We start from the raw sequence: 18406 nt of genomic DNA on the forward strand, positions 1-18406 counted from the left end.
TTAAAAGTAACTTAAAAGTGACTTAAAGCTCTGAAAAAAATAAGAGAACACTTAAACATTGTGAGCTTCTTTGATTTTACAAAATTGAAAACCTCTGGAATATAATCAAGAGGAAGACGGATGAACACATGCCATCAAACCAAACTGAACTGCTTGAAGTTATCCAAAAGCAGTGTGTAAGACTGGTGGAGGAGAACATGATGCCGAGATGTTTGAAAACTGTGATAAAAATCCAGGTTTATTCCACCAAATATTGATTTCTGAACTTGAGACTTTAAGATTATGAACTTGTTTTCTTTGCATTATTTAAGGTCTGAAAGCTCTGCATGTCACGAATACCCAGGCAGGGAGACGAGGAGGCGGACACAATTGCAGGTAAGGGAAAAATGAATGATTTAATAAATAATAACAAATAAACAATGAAACAAGTAAACACGTAACCAAGATAAACGAATAATCAAAAACCAAAACAAACGAGTGAAACTAGAGAACATAAACCTAAACAAACAAGAAGTACTTATGATAAACTAACGGAATAAATACAAGTAGCTAATCTAGAAAATAAACACAAAGCAGGGATATATACAAGGAGCTTAGGGAGACGGAAATAAACAGGAAACTAGAAACATAAAACTAGAGATAAACACAGAGGCAATGAAACACAGAGAAAGACAAACGACAGGGGAAGGTGCAAAGACCGACGGAGACAAAGTGGCAGAGGAGTGCTATTTATAATAACATGAAACACACTAGAATTGGAAACACCTGGGGAAGGGGCGGAGCTACAAATGAGAAACAGGTGGAAAAGTACTGAGACGGGAGACACAGGGGAGCACAGGTCACGTGGGGAAGACACACAGAGACACGAGACGAGGCCAAGATGTGACACTGCATCTTTTCTGTTATTTCAGCAATTTCTCATTTTCTGTAAATAAATGCTCTAAATGACTTTAATATTTTTATTTGGAATTTGTAAAAAATGTTATCTGTAGTTATAGAATAAAACAACAATGTTCATTTTACTCAAACATAAACCTATAAATAGCAAAATCAGAGAAACTGATTGCATTAAGAAGGAAAGAAGGTCAGTCAATCTGAAATATTTCAAGAACTTTGTAAGTATCCTCAAGTTAAAGACCATAAAACATGATGATGATGATGAAACTGGCACTCATCAGTAATGCCCCAGAAACAGAAGAGCCAGAGTCCCCTCTGTTGTACAGGTAAGTTTATCAAAGTTATCAGCCTCAGAATCCACTAAAAGTTATCAGCTCCCCAGATAAGAGCATCTAAAAGCTTCTTCACAGAGTATTTTAATTTGTTTAACACTGTTTTTAATGTACTACATGAATCACTATGTGTTCCTTCATAGTCTGATAGATCACTTCACTATTCATTTACTATGTACCTGTATGTTACAGGTTTTCAGAAAGTTCCTGGAACAATATTTCTGTATTCTGGGATACAATTTATGCTGTATATGTGTGTTAATAAAGCTCCTATAGCCCAGCAGTTATAACAGGGCGGGGCACATTAAGCATCATCATCCTCATCATCCTCATCATCCTCATCATCTTCCTCATCTTCACAGTGCCGGACCCCGCCGCGGAGGAGACGCTACACAGGAAAGTGTGAAAGACTGGCTGTCACGCACTGGTTCCAGTGCTGGTGTTAGTGGTGTTGTTGTTTTGTCCCAGTGGGCGTGATATGGGCCGGCGTGGATTACACTGATTACACAGGAACTTCCTGCAGGAAACGAGAACACAGATCCAAAACCCTGCAAGAAAGAATGTGTGGAAGCTCCTCACAACTAAACAGCTACTGTAGAAAACACACGCCACTAAACCAGCACTCCTACTATACTCTACTATACTTTACTATACTCTACTATACTCTACTATACTCTACTATACTCTACTATACTCTACTATACTCTACAAGAGTACTACAGAGGTGGGAATCACAGGGCATCTCTCGATACGATACAATATTATCATGATATGATAAGATATGATAATATCATGGTAAGATGTTATCATGTTACAATATAATCACAAAATGATATTATCACGATATGGTATTATTACAATACAATATTATCATGATATGATATTATCATGATAAGTTATTTCACAATACAATATTAGTGCGATACGATATTATATTATCACAATACGATATTATCATTGAATGATATTTTCACGATACTATATTATCATGATATGATATTTTCATGATACAATATTATTATGATATGATATTATCACGATACAATAATTTCACAATTCATTATTATCATGTTATGATAGTAGTATGACTCGATATTATCACGATGCAATATTATCATGATACGATGTTAGTACGATACGATATTACTATGATAGGTTATTATCATGATAGGTTATTATTATTTTCATAGTATGATATCACAATACAATATTTTCACGAAACAATATTATCATGATATGATATTGGTACGATACGTTATTATCACGATACAATATTATTATGATATGATATTAGTACGATATGATATTATCACGATACAATATTATTATAATACGATATTAGTACGATTCGATATTATCACGATACAATATTATTATGATATGATATTGGTACGATACGATATTATCACTATACAATATTATTATGATACAATATTATCATGACACAACATTATCATGTTATTTGATATTAGTATGATATGATATTATCACGATACAATGTTATCATGATATGATATTGGTAAGATACAATATTATCATGATACAATATTATTATGATACAATATTAGTACAATTCAATATTATTATGATACGATATTAGTACGATTCGATATTATCACAATACAATATTATTATAATACGATATTAATATGATTCAATATTATCAAAATACAATATTATTATGATATGATATTGGTACGATACGATATTATCACTATACAATATTATTATGATACAATATTAGTACAATTCAATATTATCATGATACAATATTATTATTATATAATATTGGTATGATACGATATTATCACGATACAATATTATCATGATATGTTGCCTGCAATAATGATATCACGATATTGTGATTTTGTCCCACCGCTAATATTACAATTTGCTGTAATATTTTCATATCTATATGTATATATGTGTACTATGTATACAAATTTAAAGGTATATGTTTGAGTATATCATTTGAGAACATTGTGGTTTTATTCTACTACTGCCTAATGACAACATTTCTCCCACATTCCAAATAAAAATATTGTCTAATGACCATCCTGCTTCTTTCACTCCAGTCCTTTATGCTCCCTCTCTCAAAGTCTGTCCACTGAGGAAAATGTCTTGTAGAGTGTTGTTGAGGCATCACTAGCAGTCAGTGATCTCTCACCAGGAGGTGCACTACCCAAAGCCTGTGAGCACATGCTGCTGGATGTGTCATTTTACATGTCGTTTGCCTCCTGTTGTCGCTTTAGAGAGTTAGTAAATGTTTTACTACATTAATTAATATTTTATTTATATTTTATCAGTAGTGTATGTATAGTGTAGTGTGAGTCACGTACGCTCTCAGTCTGTCTCTGTTATCACCCAGCCTTCATCACTGCCAGCATAACCCTGCACAGACACACCACTGAACCACATGACCTCCCCTCGCACACTCACACTCACACTCACTCTCACTCTCACACTCACATCACCTCAGAGCTGCTTTACAGGCAGGAAGGTTACCGGATACATTGTAGCAACTTAAAAAGCAACAAAGAACATAAATCTTTAACATGAAAAAAAAAGATTAAAACTGTAGAATTTAAACTGTAGAATTGAAGTAATTTACAGTATATAGTCGTGATCACTAATAATACTAAACATTAATAATAATAATAATAGTTATTAAAGATATTAACAACTTTCTTTCTCTAACCAGATTAATGTAATGCAGTCAAATTAAATACTTTTAATTGAACTTTTATTAGAACATATACATTATTATAGCATATGACAATATAATGTAGTCTATATATATAAATATATATATGTGAGGACCGTAAGACAACTCATATTTTTCAGAATTGTAATATTTTATTTTTCATAATAAAAGGCTTCAAAAGAGCTGTAATTGCATTACCCGTGTACAGCATAGGTACAGTGAGGTAAAGTGAGGTCAAGTGAAGTCAAGTGAGGTGAAGTGAGTAGCCTGAGGTAGAATGGAGCAAAATGGGATAGAGTGAGGAAGAGTGGAGCAGAGTGAGGTAAAGTGAGGTCAAGGCAGGCAGAATGAGGTAGAATGGGAAAGAGGGAAGTAGAGTCAGGTAGAGTGAGGTAAAGCCAGGTAGAGCAAGGTAGAGTGAGGTTTAACAATGTAGAGTGATTTAGAGCAAGGTAGAGTGAAGTATAATGAGACAGAGTGAGGTATAGGGAGGCAGAGTGAGGTATAGTGATGTAGAGTGAAGTATAATGAGAAAAAGTGAGGTATAGCAAAGTATTGAGAGGTGAGGCAAATGAGGTATAGCTATGTAGAGAGATTTAAAGCAAATTAGAGTGAGTTATAGCGATGTAGAGTGATTTATAGTGAGGTAGAGTGAGGTATAATAAGTCAGAGTACAGTATAGTGAGGTAGAGTGCAGTATAGTGAGGTAGAGTGAGTTATAGTGAGGTAAAGTAAAGTAAAATGAGGCAGAGTGAGGTATAGCGATGTACAGTGAGGTATAATAAGTTAGAGTACAGTATAGTGAGGTAGAGTGATTTATAGCAAGGTAGAGTGAGGTATAATTAGTCAGAGTGATTTATGGTGAGGTAGAGTTAAGTATAATGAGGTAGAGTGAGGTATAATGAGTCAGAGTACAGTATAGTGAGGTAGAGTGAGTTATAGTGAGGTAAAGTAAAGTAAAATGAGGCAGAGTGAGGTATAGCCATGTACAGTGAGGTATAATAAGTTAGAGTACAGTATAGTGAGGTAGAGTGATTTATAGCAAGGTAAAGTGAAGTATAGTGAGGTAGAGTGAGGTATAATTAGTCAGAGTGATTTCTAGTGAGGTAGCGTGAAGTATAATGAGTTAGAGTACAGTATAATGAGGTAGAGTGCAGTATAGTGAGGTAGAGTGAGGTATAATTAGTCAGAGTGATTTCTAGTGAGGTAGCGTGAAGTATAATGAGTTAGAGTACAGTATAATGAATCAGAGTACAGTATAGTGAGGTAGAGTGAAGTATAACGAGGTAGAGCGCAGTATAGTGAGGAAGAGTGATTTATAGCAAGGTAAAGTGAAGTATAGTGAGGTAGAGTGAGGTATAATGAGTTGGAGTACAGTATAGTGAGGTAGAGTGAAGTATAATGAGGCTGAGTGAGGTACAGCGAGGTAGAGTGATTTATAGTAAGGTAGAGTGAGTTATAGTGAGGTAGAGTGAAGTATAATGAGGTAAAGCGATGTAGAGTGAGGTATAATAAGTCAGAGTGCAGTATAGTGAGGTAGAGTGATTTATATTGAGGTAGAGTGATTTATATTGAGGTAGAGTGATTTATAGGGAGGTAGAGCGAGTTATAGTGAGGTAGAGCGAGTTATAGTGAGGTAGAGTGATTTATAGTGAGGTAGAGTGATTTATAGTGAGGTAGAGTGATTTATAGTGAGGTAGAGCGAGTTATAGTGAGGTAGAGTGATTTATAGTGAGGTAGAGCGAGTTATAGTGAGGTAGAGTGAAGTATAATGAGTCTGAGTGATGTATAATAAGTCAGAGTGCAGTATAGTGAGGTAGAGTGATTTATAGTGAGGTATAGTGATGTATAATGAGTGAAAGTGAGGTATAGTGAGTCATAGTTCATTTGCAAAAAAATTAATAAATAAAACCTATGTGTAATGCTCCAGAATTACTTTATTTTTTTTATATATTGACTTTATATTTTTATATTGACTCCCATTGTGAAGCTGCTGTCTTGGAGATACACGTATACAGGATCTGGAGCAGTCAGTGATGACGTGTGAATATATATATTTATACTTTATTAGAGGACGTTAGGATTTGCCCTTGTGAGGTCACACACACACACTCACACACACTTTTGCAGGCATGCATGCACACTTACTCACGTACGCATACACACACTTACCTATAAGTAAGGAGACATACATGCATGAATGCACGGATGCATCACACACACACACACACACACACACACACACACACACACACACACACACACAAAAACACACACACACACACACAAACAGCAACTCTCCAGGAATATCATGCAGCGCCAAACAATAAAGGCTGACACTAACTATTATTAATAGACCTGTCTGCTGACCGACCACAGAGGAGCACACACACTCGCGCACACACACACACACACACACACACACACACACACACACACACACACAGACACACACACACACACACACACACACACACACCTGTGAAAGGTAAAACACATACAGAAAATTATTCCTGACTTTTTTGATATTCAATAATCTTATCATGATATTATAATAATATGTTTTGTACTAAATATGGACAAAATCCCTAATCATTGTTCAATGTTTCTTCTGAAATGAAGGATATTAAAAGAGTTGATCCTGCTTTTGTTGGAGTAACTGTCTCTACTGTCCACAGAGAAGACTCTCTACTACAGTTTTTTTCTACTGAAAGCACTTCTTACGATGGTGTCCTTTCATTAAAAGAGCGTAACTTTATGTTTTATAGAGATTTTTGGCAGCAGTTAATATAAACTTTAAATAACCCAAATCCTCCCAGTCTGTTATCAGAACAAGACATTACCCAGAAGCCGTTTTTATTGCAGTATTTCGTTATTGTTGCGATTCATTGCTCTTATGACTGACCTCCACTGTAAAGCCACTGTTGTGCTGAATTCAGAACCCCCGCCAGGAAAAGCACCCCCTCTCGGAAGCACGTACCCACGTCTTCTTGATAAAAGCAGAGATAAATGCTTTAGCTAACTTTAATTAGAAACACGGTTCCGAGATGAGGTGCTTTTCATGGCGGGGGTGCAGATTTCTGCGTGCTTTCAAAAAAAACCTTTATTTTATTTTTCTGCTGTATCATTTTTTGGGGGAACAAATCCACCTATTTCTGATATCCCCCCCCCAGTTCCTACACCAATGGCAGTATTGATGAATGCATGTCTGACTACCTGATCTGTATTTGAATAAAAACGGTAAATAATGTTTATTAAATGAGATAATTCACAAACAGGTTCTGAGATATTCATTTAGTCACGGTGACTGTGCATTTTCTCACAGGTCCTCCTCACCTGCACTCAGCTAACAGAGAAGATGTTTATTTTGTTAAAGATATGAATAAAGGCATTAAGGAATGAACAAACGTCATCACGCACTCCATAACTGATCATCACCCCTCCGACATCTGAGAGCATCAGCAACTGTAATCTAACCATCACTCAACCTGCACTGTAAACATCAGGGCCAGAGAGCGAGTCTGAGCACTGCAGCGGGAAAAACACCATAAAATACTACTGTAATACTGTATCAGTACTGAACCCTGACCTCACCACTACTGCACTATTCCATACATCACTACTGCACTACTCCTTACATCACTACTGCACTATTCCTTACATCACTACTGCACTATTCCATACATCACTACTGCACTATTCCATACATCACTACTGCACTATTCCATACATCACTACTGCACTATTCCTTACATCACTACTACACTATTCCTTACATCACTACTACACTATTCCTTACATCACTACTGCACTATTCCTTACATCACTACTGCACTATTCCTTACATCACTACTGCACTATTCCTTACATCACTACTGCACTATTCCATACATCACTACTGCACTATTCCTTACATCACTACTGCACTATTCCTTACATCACTACTGCACTATTCCATACATCACTACTGCACTATTCCTTACATCACTACTGCACTACCACTCAACTATTACTATTACTGTTTATTACTATTACTGCATTACCATTACTGAACTACCATTGTGTTATTGCTGCTCTACTGTAGTATTTCTGCACTATTACTGCACTACTCTAGTGTCTCTTTACTATTATTGCACTATAACCTCGTCATTTCTGTACTATTGGAGCACTGTGACCATATCATTTCTGTACTATTAGAGGACTATGACCTTATTATTACTGTACTATTACTGCTCTACTGTAGTATCTCTGCACTATTACTGCATTATAACCTTGTCATTTCTGTACTATTCCTGCACTATGACCTTATGATTACTGTACTATTACTGCACTATGACCTTATTATTACTGTACTATTAGAGGACTATGACCTTATTATTACTATACTATTACTGCACTACTCTAGTATTTCTGCACTATTACTGCATTATAACCTCATCATTTCTGTACTATTACTGCACTATGACCATATCATTACTGTACTATTAGAGGACTATGACCTTATTATTACTGTACTATAATTGCACTACTCTAGTATCTCTGCACTATTACTGCATTATAACCTTGTCATTTCTGTACTATTCCTGCACTATGACCTTATGATTACTGTACTATTACTGCACTATGACCTTATTATTACTGTACTATTAGAGGACTATGACCTTATTATTACTATACTATTACTGCACTACTCTATTATCTCTGCACTATTACTGCATTATAACCTCATCATTTCTGTACTATTACTGCACTATGACCTTATCATTACTGTACTATTAGTCACACATAGTATCTCTTTAATATTATTGCACTAATACCTTATCATTACTGTACTTACACTCAATTACTGCTGCAATATTCACCTGCATTTTAACGAACATTACTGTGCTGCACTGAACTATTATTGCTGTTTTACCTATTACTTCATTATAACCTCACATTTACTGTACTGCCACTATAATATTTCTGCAATATTATATCATTACCGTACTATAGAGTATAGCACTGCATTACTATTACTGTATGATTACCAGTCGTATACGGTACTGATTTGTTACTGCAGTACTCTGGCAGTATTTAGTACTGAGTTTAATATTAATGAGATATCAGTGCAGGAACACAGAGGTGACTGTAGAGAGAAAGAGTAACAGAGCTTAAAGGGGTCAGCTCAGGGGTGAACCAACACTGAACTTATCACTACATACCAAACCAGAGAGAGAGAGAGAGAGAGAGAGAGAGAGAGAGAGAGAGAGAGAGAGAGATTGAGTGAGAGCTAGTGGGAAAGAGAGAGAGCGTGAAGAAACAAGTGAAAGAGATAGACTGAAATAGAGAGAGAGAGAGAGAGAGAGAGAGAGAGCAACAAATCAAGAGAGAGAGAGAGAGATAGACAGAGAGAGAGGGTGATGAAGCAAGAGAAAGACAGACAGAGAGAGACAGACAGATAAACAAACAGACTGACAGACAGAGTGATGAAGCATGAGAAAGACAGACAGAAATAGAGAAAGAGAGACAGACAAACAGACAGACAGACAGACAGACAGAGGGAGAGATGAAGCAAGAGGAAGAGAGACAGACAGACAGATAGAGGGAAAAAGAGAAGAGAGATTAAGCTAGAGAGAAGGGATACAGAAAAAGAGAGAAAATAATGAACAGACAGAGAGAGAGAGAGAGAGAGAGAGAGACAGATCGACTGACAGAGAGAAAGAAAGTAACCAATTTAGAGGGCGAGACAGCGAGACAGAGCGCGATAGTGAGAGTTAGACAGAGAGAACAAGTGCAAGAGTGAGAAAGAAAGTAAGTGAGCAACTCAGAGAGAGAGAGAAAGAGAGAGAGAGAAAGTGATGAAGCCAGAGAGAGAGGGACAAAGTCAGAGAGAGAATGCAAGAGTGATAAAGAAGGAGTGAGCAACAAAGTCAGAGTGAGAGAGAGAGAGAGAGAGAGAGAGATGGGGGGGCAGAGAAAGACTGAGAGTGAGGTGGGGTGATAAAGGGGGCGGGGCTTCATAGTGTAATGGGTCTGGAGGGAATTGGTGATTGACAGGTGGGGAAGGTGATGATGTCATTAAGGTCTTTATATACGGTAAAGTTGGGAATCGGTCGGACACTGCGGAGTCAGAACTCAGAGATACTTCCAAACTCATCCGAAACTCATCCGAGGTAAGATATCAGTGTGTGTGAGCGGGAGTGTGTGTGTGTGTGTGTGGGTGATGCTATTGTTTTGTATTTGGCTCAATTTCCTACCAAGGCTTGGAGAGAATGATGCACCTGCTGACTTTAATTACTTTATAATGGATGTGCAATTTTTTACTGTTATTATTATTATTATTATTATTATTATTATAGTAATACAAATAGTATAAACGAATGCAACGTGTTAAAAAATGACTGATTAATTAATAATATTTAATGATTAACGCTTTATAACTGGGCGGTAAAGAGAGAGAGAGAGAGAGAGATTAATTTGCACGGTCCAGTTAGTCTATAAAGCACTAGAATGTGTGTGTGTGTGTGTGAGTGTGTGTGTGTGTTCTCTCCTCTAAATCCTCAAGGTCATTAACTTTCTATGAGCAGAAGTTTTAAACAGAGATAAACTGTTAATGTATGTGTATAATCAACTATTAATTATGTTTGATTGTAATAAAATAATAAAACATTAAATAATAATACTAATTTACACTCTCTATTTGAGTGTATAATAAAGTACATTAGTATATAATTATAGTGTGTATATATATATAGCAACACGAAAATACTGCAAACACTAACGATGCTTTAAGAAACTTGAGAATGTTAGCAATAAATTATTATTAATGAAAGATTAATGAATGAAAAGTATTAAAAATGTACTAATTTAAGATTATATAAGATAGATAGATAGATAGATAGATAGATAGATAGATAGATAGATAGATAGATAGATAGATAGATAGATACTTTATTTATCCTGAAGGAAATTTAGGAATTATTATAAGCATTTAATGATATATTACTTTTACAAAAAAGTTATGCATCGCCAATTTTCTGCAACTTTACAGGAGAAGGTAAAAACCGTATTAACTTTTAATGAAAGTCAATGTAAAAAATAATATATTTCAAGCCATTTGGAGCATTTCTATTGGCTCATGCATCATGAAATTCTGATATGATATGAAGAATGACTGTTCGATTCATATTCTGTCAAAATGTGAAAAACATTAATTTGCTAAATTTTATTGGAACATTGCCAAAAGTGTTTTTAAGGTTTAAATTTTCGCTTTTTTCCACTTTCTCAATATTTTGATTTAATATAAATGTGAAATACTTAAATGCAAATTGACGCCAGGCATGTTTACAGTTACGGCACGCATTAAAGCAGCTGTGCAGACGTGGTGCTGCGCCTGTGTGTTTGCATTCTGACCTTATCTGACCTCCATCTTTTTCCTGCGGGTCTCTGCGGCGGTGTGTACGTGTGCATCATCACACACGTCCACACGCACAGTATTTACACTGCAGTTAATGAGGGGTTAAATATAGAACAATGCTCTAATGGTATTTATATGGATATGGAAAGAATGCATAGTGTCTTTCTATAGATTACATTACATTACTACAGGACATACAAGACACAGAGGTGATATATAGCATTACAGCTTCTTATTGTATTACAATGAGTTTCTGTAGCGGCTTTATGGCTAATATTTACCCCTTTGTGTTTGTTCTGTGTGTGTGTGTGTGTGTGTGTGTGTGTGTGTATACGCAGGCCATGGCTGATTTTGACGCTGTGCTGAAGGTCTGGGGGGCCGTGGAGGCCGATTTCACCGGATACGGCGGGGAGGTCCTGAGCCGGTCAGTAACACAGTGAACCACTACCCCAAACCTGAACTTACCCCCCACCTACCCCCCCACCCCATAATCACACTCCCACTTCCTCAAAAGCACTGACCCAGTCACTACTGTAACACAATACTGTACGCACTATATATAGCCCAGCATATACAGCGTAAACACTACGCTACTGTATTTACAGTAATACACTGGATTAATAAGTAATCTAGTGCATTGTAATGCATTATAACTCAAATATAGTGTACTGTTTTATAATGAATTATAACATGCATACAGTAATCTAATGAATTGTAATGCATTATAACTCAAATATAGTGTACTGTATTATAATGAATTATAACATGCATATAGTAATCTAATGAATTGTAATGCATTATAACTCAAATATAGTGTACTGTATTATAATGCATTACAACTTTAATATAGTTTACTGTTTTATAATGAATTATAACACACATATAGTAATCTAATGCATTGTAATGCATTATAACTCAAATATAATGTACTGTATGACAATGCATTACAATATGCAAATAGTACTCGAGGGCATTGCAAAGCATTATAACTCAATTATAGTATACTGTATGACAATGCATTATAATACGCATATAGTAATCTAATGGATTGTAATGTATTACAACTCAAATATACTGTATTGTATTGCAATGCATTATAACTAACTCAAATATAGAGCACTGTACTACAATGTATTATAACTCACAAATAGTGTACTCTACTACAATGGTCTATGCTCAAATATATAGTGCACGGCATTACAATATCTACACACAACTCAAATACAACTCAAATACATCGTACTGTTTTGCAATGCATTACAACTCAAATACAGTGTACTGTATTACAATGTATTATAACTAACTCAAATATAGTGTACTGTATGACAATGCATTATAACATACATATAGTAATCTAATGCATTGTAATGCATTACCACTCAAATATAGTGCACTGTATTACAATGCATTATAACTAACTCAAATATAGTGTACTGTATTGCAATGTATTATAACTCACTCAGATATAGTGTACTGTATTACAATGCAGTATAACTCAAACATATATTTTTAATGCATTATAGCTCAAATATAGTGCACTGTATTACAATGCATTATAACTAACTCAAATATAGTGTACTGTATTGCAATGTATTTTAACTAACTCAGATATAGTGTACTGTATTACAATGCAGTATAACTCAAACATATATTTTTAATGCATTATAGCTCAAATATAATGCACTGTATTACAATATATAATTGTTATTTTGTAACAAATGTAACTGTTTAACTGTAGATTATTAATAGTGTAAAAGGGTTAATTGTTACAGTGTAGCTAAAATATGAGCTTTAACTGTAGTTTATAAATAGTGTAAAAGGGTTAATTGTTACAGTGTAGCTAATCCCAAAACTTTAACTGTTTAACTGTAGTTTATAAATAGTGTAAAAGGGTTAATTGTTACAGTGTAGCTAATCCCAAAACTTTAACTGTTTAACTGTAGTTTATAAATAGTGTAAAAAGGGTTAAGTGTTACAGTGTAGCTAAAAACAAAGTTTTAACTGTTTAACTGTAGTTTATAAATAGTGTGAAAGTGTTAATTGTTACAGTGTAGCTAAAATAAGAGCTTTAACTGTAGTTTATAAACATTGTAAAAGTGATAAGTGTTACAGTGTAGCTAAAATCAAAGCTTAAACTGTTTAATAATAGTTTACAAATAGTGTAAAAGGGTTAATTGTTACAGTGTAGCTAAAATAAGAGCTTTAATTGTTTAACTGTAGTTTATAAATATTGTTACAGTGTAGCTACAGGTAAAGAGTGTAACAGGACCCGTCAGTACTGTACTGTAATACAGTGTACAGTAAAGCAGATGCAGAACCAGCATGACTGATTATATCTTTATACTTTGATGCTTTAGCTCTGAAATCTCCCTGATCTGGATCTGGATTATATCTGCAGAGTGTAGATCAGTCTACCTGTCTCTCTCTCTCTCTCTCTCTCTCTGTCTCTCTCTCTGTCTCTCTCTCTCTCTCAGTAAGTGCAGAGGTAACAGGATGCTGCTGCAGGTTGAGCTCAGCACTCAGACAATACCTGCTTTGAGTTCTCGGGTTCTGCTGGTGCCCGCTCTCACCCTCTGTACCCGCTCTCTGAGGAGCGCCCGCTATTAGCAGGCTTAGATCACAGTGTAGATAACCCAGCTCTTACAACTCCAGCTCTCGCATCCATCCAGCTCTCGCTATTCAGCACCAATAAAGAAATAAAGAACGCTTTGTCTCAGTTTAACATCCAGTTCTAACTCCATTTCTTTTATTTAGCTCTATAAAATTGCTTTAGTACATAAAAAAATATACATTTCTATCAGCAAATTAACATTTTAAGGGATTTACTGTTATATTTCACAGAGAATGGACCAATAGGGACTTTCCAAAAAAAGAAAAGACTTAAGTCAATTAAATTTATGATGAAACTTTAGCAAAACAATGTAAAGGAAATTAAAAAATATCTAAAAATTCTGTACTTCTGTAAATTGTGCACCTTATTAGATTAATACAATTTAATAGTGTTCATTTATTATACTAAATGAACTTTATACTAAAAAGTCAGCTACAATTTATATGGGTGTTGAGATTAGAATTTCCCTCTTGGATCAATAAAGCATCCATCCATCCATCCATCCATCCATCCATCCATCTAGTGAATGGACCAATAGGAATGGTCCAAAAAAGCAATTTGTTTTTTTTTTTACGAGATTAAGTAAAAAATGTCTATCAATTTAAACTTAAAAAAGTAAATGAAGAACATTTGAAAAACCTTGTATCTCAATTTTGGTAAAACTTTTTAACTGATACATTGTAGCTTAAAATACTACACAAAAAACCTACGCCAACATTTTACTTTTTCCTGGTATGCAAAAACCTTGTATCTCAATTTTTGCAATTTTATTTTATTTTATCTATACCCTGCATCTCACAGTTCCTAAAATCTTAATAGTCTTAAAAGTCTTAATAATTGTACAACGAATAGACAAATAAAAATGACCCAATATTAATTACGAGATAACAACAAAGATATATTACAAAATATACAAAGTCATTAATCAGTGATTATATAGAGATTTAACACGTTCTCTTCTATACTCAGCACTGTATGTGACGGCAGGCAGGTTGCTTACAGTTTATATTATATTAAAACTAATTAATTGATTTATATTATAAGTTTATGTCAAATTAAACTTTAAAACCCAATTTGGAATAGAAAAATGCAACAACAATTTGGTACTTATGTACCATGATAGATTAATACAACAATTTAGTAGTGTTTATTTACTATACTAAATGAAAAATCCGCTACAATTTACATGGGTGTTAAGATTATATACAGTGAGTAGACCAATAGGAATTATTCAAAAAAGATATATATTTTTAAAAGATTGAGTAAAAAATGTCTCTCAATTTAAACTTAAAAAGTAAAGAAAGAACATTTTTCTTTTCTTTTCCAAATTATTTTTTTTTACATAATCTGCATCTAGCACTTCTTAATATTTTGTCTTAATAATTGTACAACAAATGTACCAATAGAAATCACCCAAAATGACTTATCTGATAACAACAACGATATATTACCAAATATACAAAAACAAAATACCTCAAATGCCTAAAAATTTTGGTTATATAGAGATTTTAGACATTTTCTGATAATAAGGTTTCTTAACCTTTATATTAAATTAAAACAGTATTCTATAGTTCATTATGAATGTAATTAATTGAGTAATTATAATATCTCTGGTTCTCTGCAGTCTGTTTCTGGAGTATCCTGAAACCCAGAAGCTCTTCCCTAAGTTCGTGGGAATCCCCCGCGGGGAGGTGGTCGGTAACGCTGCCATCGCAGCTCACGGCGTGACTGTGCTGAAGAAGCTGGGAGAGCTGCTGAAGGCCAAGGGTAACCACGCCAGCATCCTCAAACCCCTGGCCACAACCCACGCCAACCAGCACAAGATCGGCCTCAACAACTTCAAGGTATCACTACACTCTTACCCAGCTTCTATACAGCCTTAAAACAACCCTACCTGTTACAGTGTAACTTCTAAATACTGTAAAACAACTTTAACTGTTACAGTGTAACTTTTAAACACTGTAAAACAACTTTAACTGTAACAATGTAACTTTTAAACACTGTAAAACAACTTCAGCTGCTACACTGTAACTTATAAACCTTGTTAAACAACTTTAACTGTTACAGTGTAACTTCTAAACACTGTAAAACAGCTCTAACTGTTACAGTGTAACGTCTAAACACTGCTAAACAACTTTAACTGTTACAGTGTAGCTTCTAAACCACTGTTAAACCACTTTAACTGTTACAGTGTAACATCTAAACACTGCTAAACAACTTTAACTGTTACAGTGTAACTTCTAAAACACTGTAAAACAACTTTAACTGTTACAGTATAACTTCTAAATCACTGTAAAACAACTTTAACTGTTACAGTATAACTTCTAAATCACTGTAAAACAGCTGTAACTGTTACAGTGTAGCTTCTAAACCACTGTTAAACAACTTTAACTGTTACACTGTAATTTCTAAACCCTGTAAAACAACTTTAACTTTTACAGCGTAACTTCTAAACACTGAAAAAAAAACATTAAATGTTACAATGTAACTTCTAAACCCTGTAAAACAACTTTAACTGTTACAGTGTAATGTCTAAACACTGTAAAACAACTACTGGTTACTGTGTTAAATAACCAGCTGTTACTATTTAACTTATAAAGACAGTAAAACTAAGTTTATTGTCAAAATAAACCATCTAAACAGTGTAAAACAACAGTTACACTGTAACACAACTTCAGCTGTTACACTGTAACACAACTTCAGCTGTTACACTGTAACACAACTTCAGCTGTTACACTGTAACACAACTTCAGCTGTTACACTGTAACACAACTGTGTACAGCAACTTTTATTGTTAAAATATTACATCTAAACTGTGTAAAACAACTTTATCTTTCACAGTGTAAATTATACCCACTGTAGAAAAACCTTATCTGCTACCATCTTATTTTTAAGCAGTGTAACTTCTAACAACTGTGAAACAAATGTAACTGTTACAATGTAACTTATAAACAAGTTTAATTGTTACAGTGTAACTTCTTAATACTGTAACAGAACTGTTACATTGTAACATCTAAACACTGTGAAACAAATGTAACTGTTACAGAGCAACTTATAAACAGGATTAATTGTTACAGTGTAACTAATAAACACTGTAACAGTGTTTTAACTCTCTCTCTCTCTCTTTTCTCAGCTGATCACTGAGATCCTGGCGAAGGTTCTGGGGGAGAAGGCAGGTCTTGACGGTGCCGGTCAGGACTCTCTGAGGAAGGTGCTCGGCATCGTCATTAACGACATCGACGGCTACTACAAGGAGCTGGGCTTCGCTGGATAAACGACCTCCGACCCCTCGCGCCCCTAACTCCACACGGGCCGAGCGGGAGAGAGAGCTGGCGCGAGAGCGAGCGTTTATATAGACTATGGGAGCACTCTATAATCTAAGCACTTATCGTTACTACTACTGTCTTTTACCAGCATGGGTTCACGATTAAGGTGGACTCGGCTGCCTTAGAGCATGCAGATTAACTGTGGAACACTACGCAGAATCAACTTCCGCCTTAACGATCACATCAGCAGCCACGGCCACGCCCCAAAGACCAAGCTCGTTCTGAGGCTATTTACTGAAATAATCACTGAAATCGTTAAACTCATTAGGCCTGCATGTGTTACTATTAAAGCGCTGATTATTTCTCGGAGTTTCGCGGTTTTGCGTAACTGTGTAAAGTGTGTGTAAAGAGTGGAGACGGTGTCAGCGGTGGAGGTGAATGGAGATGTTTCTGAATGTTTCTGAAGGTCAAGCTACGTCAAAACACAAAACACTGGTCCTGTTAGGGTCTCAGGATGGCCAAAATAATGGAAACACGCATTACGACCAATTAAATTCTTCACTCACACCAACTTTTACCTCTTGTTAAGGGCTACTAGAACATTTAATCAAAGTTTAATCAAAGTTAATCACTGCCAATGAAAGAATTGCAATGAAACCTGATGGAAATAAAAATCGATGAATAAATTTGGCTCAGGTCCGTGTGATAGTTGTCTGCTGTCCTGCAAGTGTCTTCATTATCTGTAACTTTGCTTTAGAGAGCTAATGGCTTTGTTTGATTTTTTTTCCCGAAAATTAATCACCGTTCATTAATAAAACTCTCTTTCTGCTAAAGAAACGACTCAGACTGTCTTTTATTCAATCCTTCCATGCACTCAGTTCAATGCACTCACCAATCATGACATGAAGTGTTACAGGGGTTTAATACTTTAAATATTCTTTACAAAAAGCTTATGTAATTCTTTGGAGTGTTTGGAGTCTTTATTTGTTTATTCGCAACGTTTTTTGGTCAAACATGAAGACATACTTCATAAAAAAAGAAAGGAAAGAAAATATTAACTTGCTCTTATGATCTACAACACTGTCAATTAATTTATAAAAAAATATAACTGAATTCCTGATGGATAGTAGCTCTAATGGGCAATATTACTCAACACTGACTCAACACTGTCTTTTGTTTAGTCCTATCCAGTCCAAA

General features: G+C 35.0%; 1 protein-coding gene across 1 annotated transcript; it reads left to right on the forward strand.

Annotated features, from left to right (window-relative positions):
- Window positions 1-9980: 9980 nt before the first annotated feature.
- mb (myoglobin) lies at window positions 9981-18046 on the forward strand. Its single transcript, XM_007229538.4, has 4 exons — window positions 9981-10088; window positions 11671-11756; window positions 15568-15787; window positions 17077-18046. Exons 2-4 carry the CDS (start codon window positions 11674-11676, stop codon window positions 17215-17217), a joined length of 444 nt encoding a protein of 147 aa, XP_007229600.1. The 5' UTR covers window positions 9981-10088; window positions 11671-11673; the 3' UTR covers window positions 17218-18046.
- Window positions 18047-18406: the final 360 nt, after the last annotated feature.

Source organism: Astyanax mexicanus, chromosome 21 (assembly GCF_023375975.1).
Source record: "Astyanax mexicanus isolate ESR-SI-001 chromosome 21, AstMex3_surface, whole genome shotgun sequence".
In the NCBI taxonomy this organism is placed as follows: domain Eukaryota; kingdom Metazoa; phylum Chordata; class Actinopteri; order Characiformes; family Acestrorhamphidae; genus Astyanax; species Astyanax mexicanus.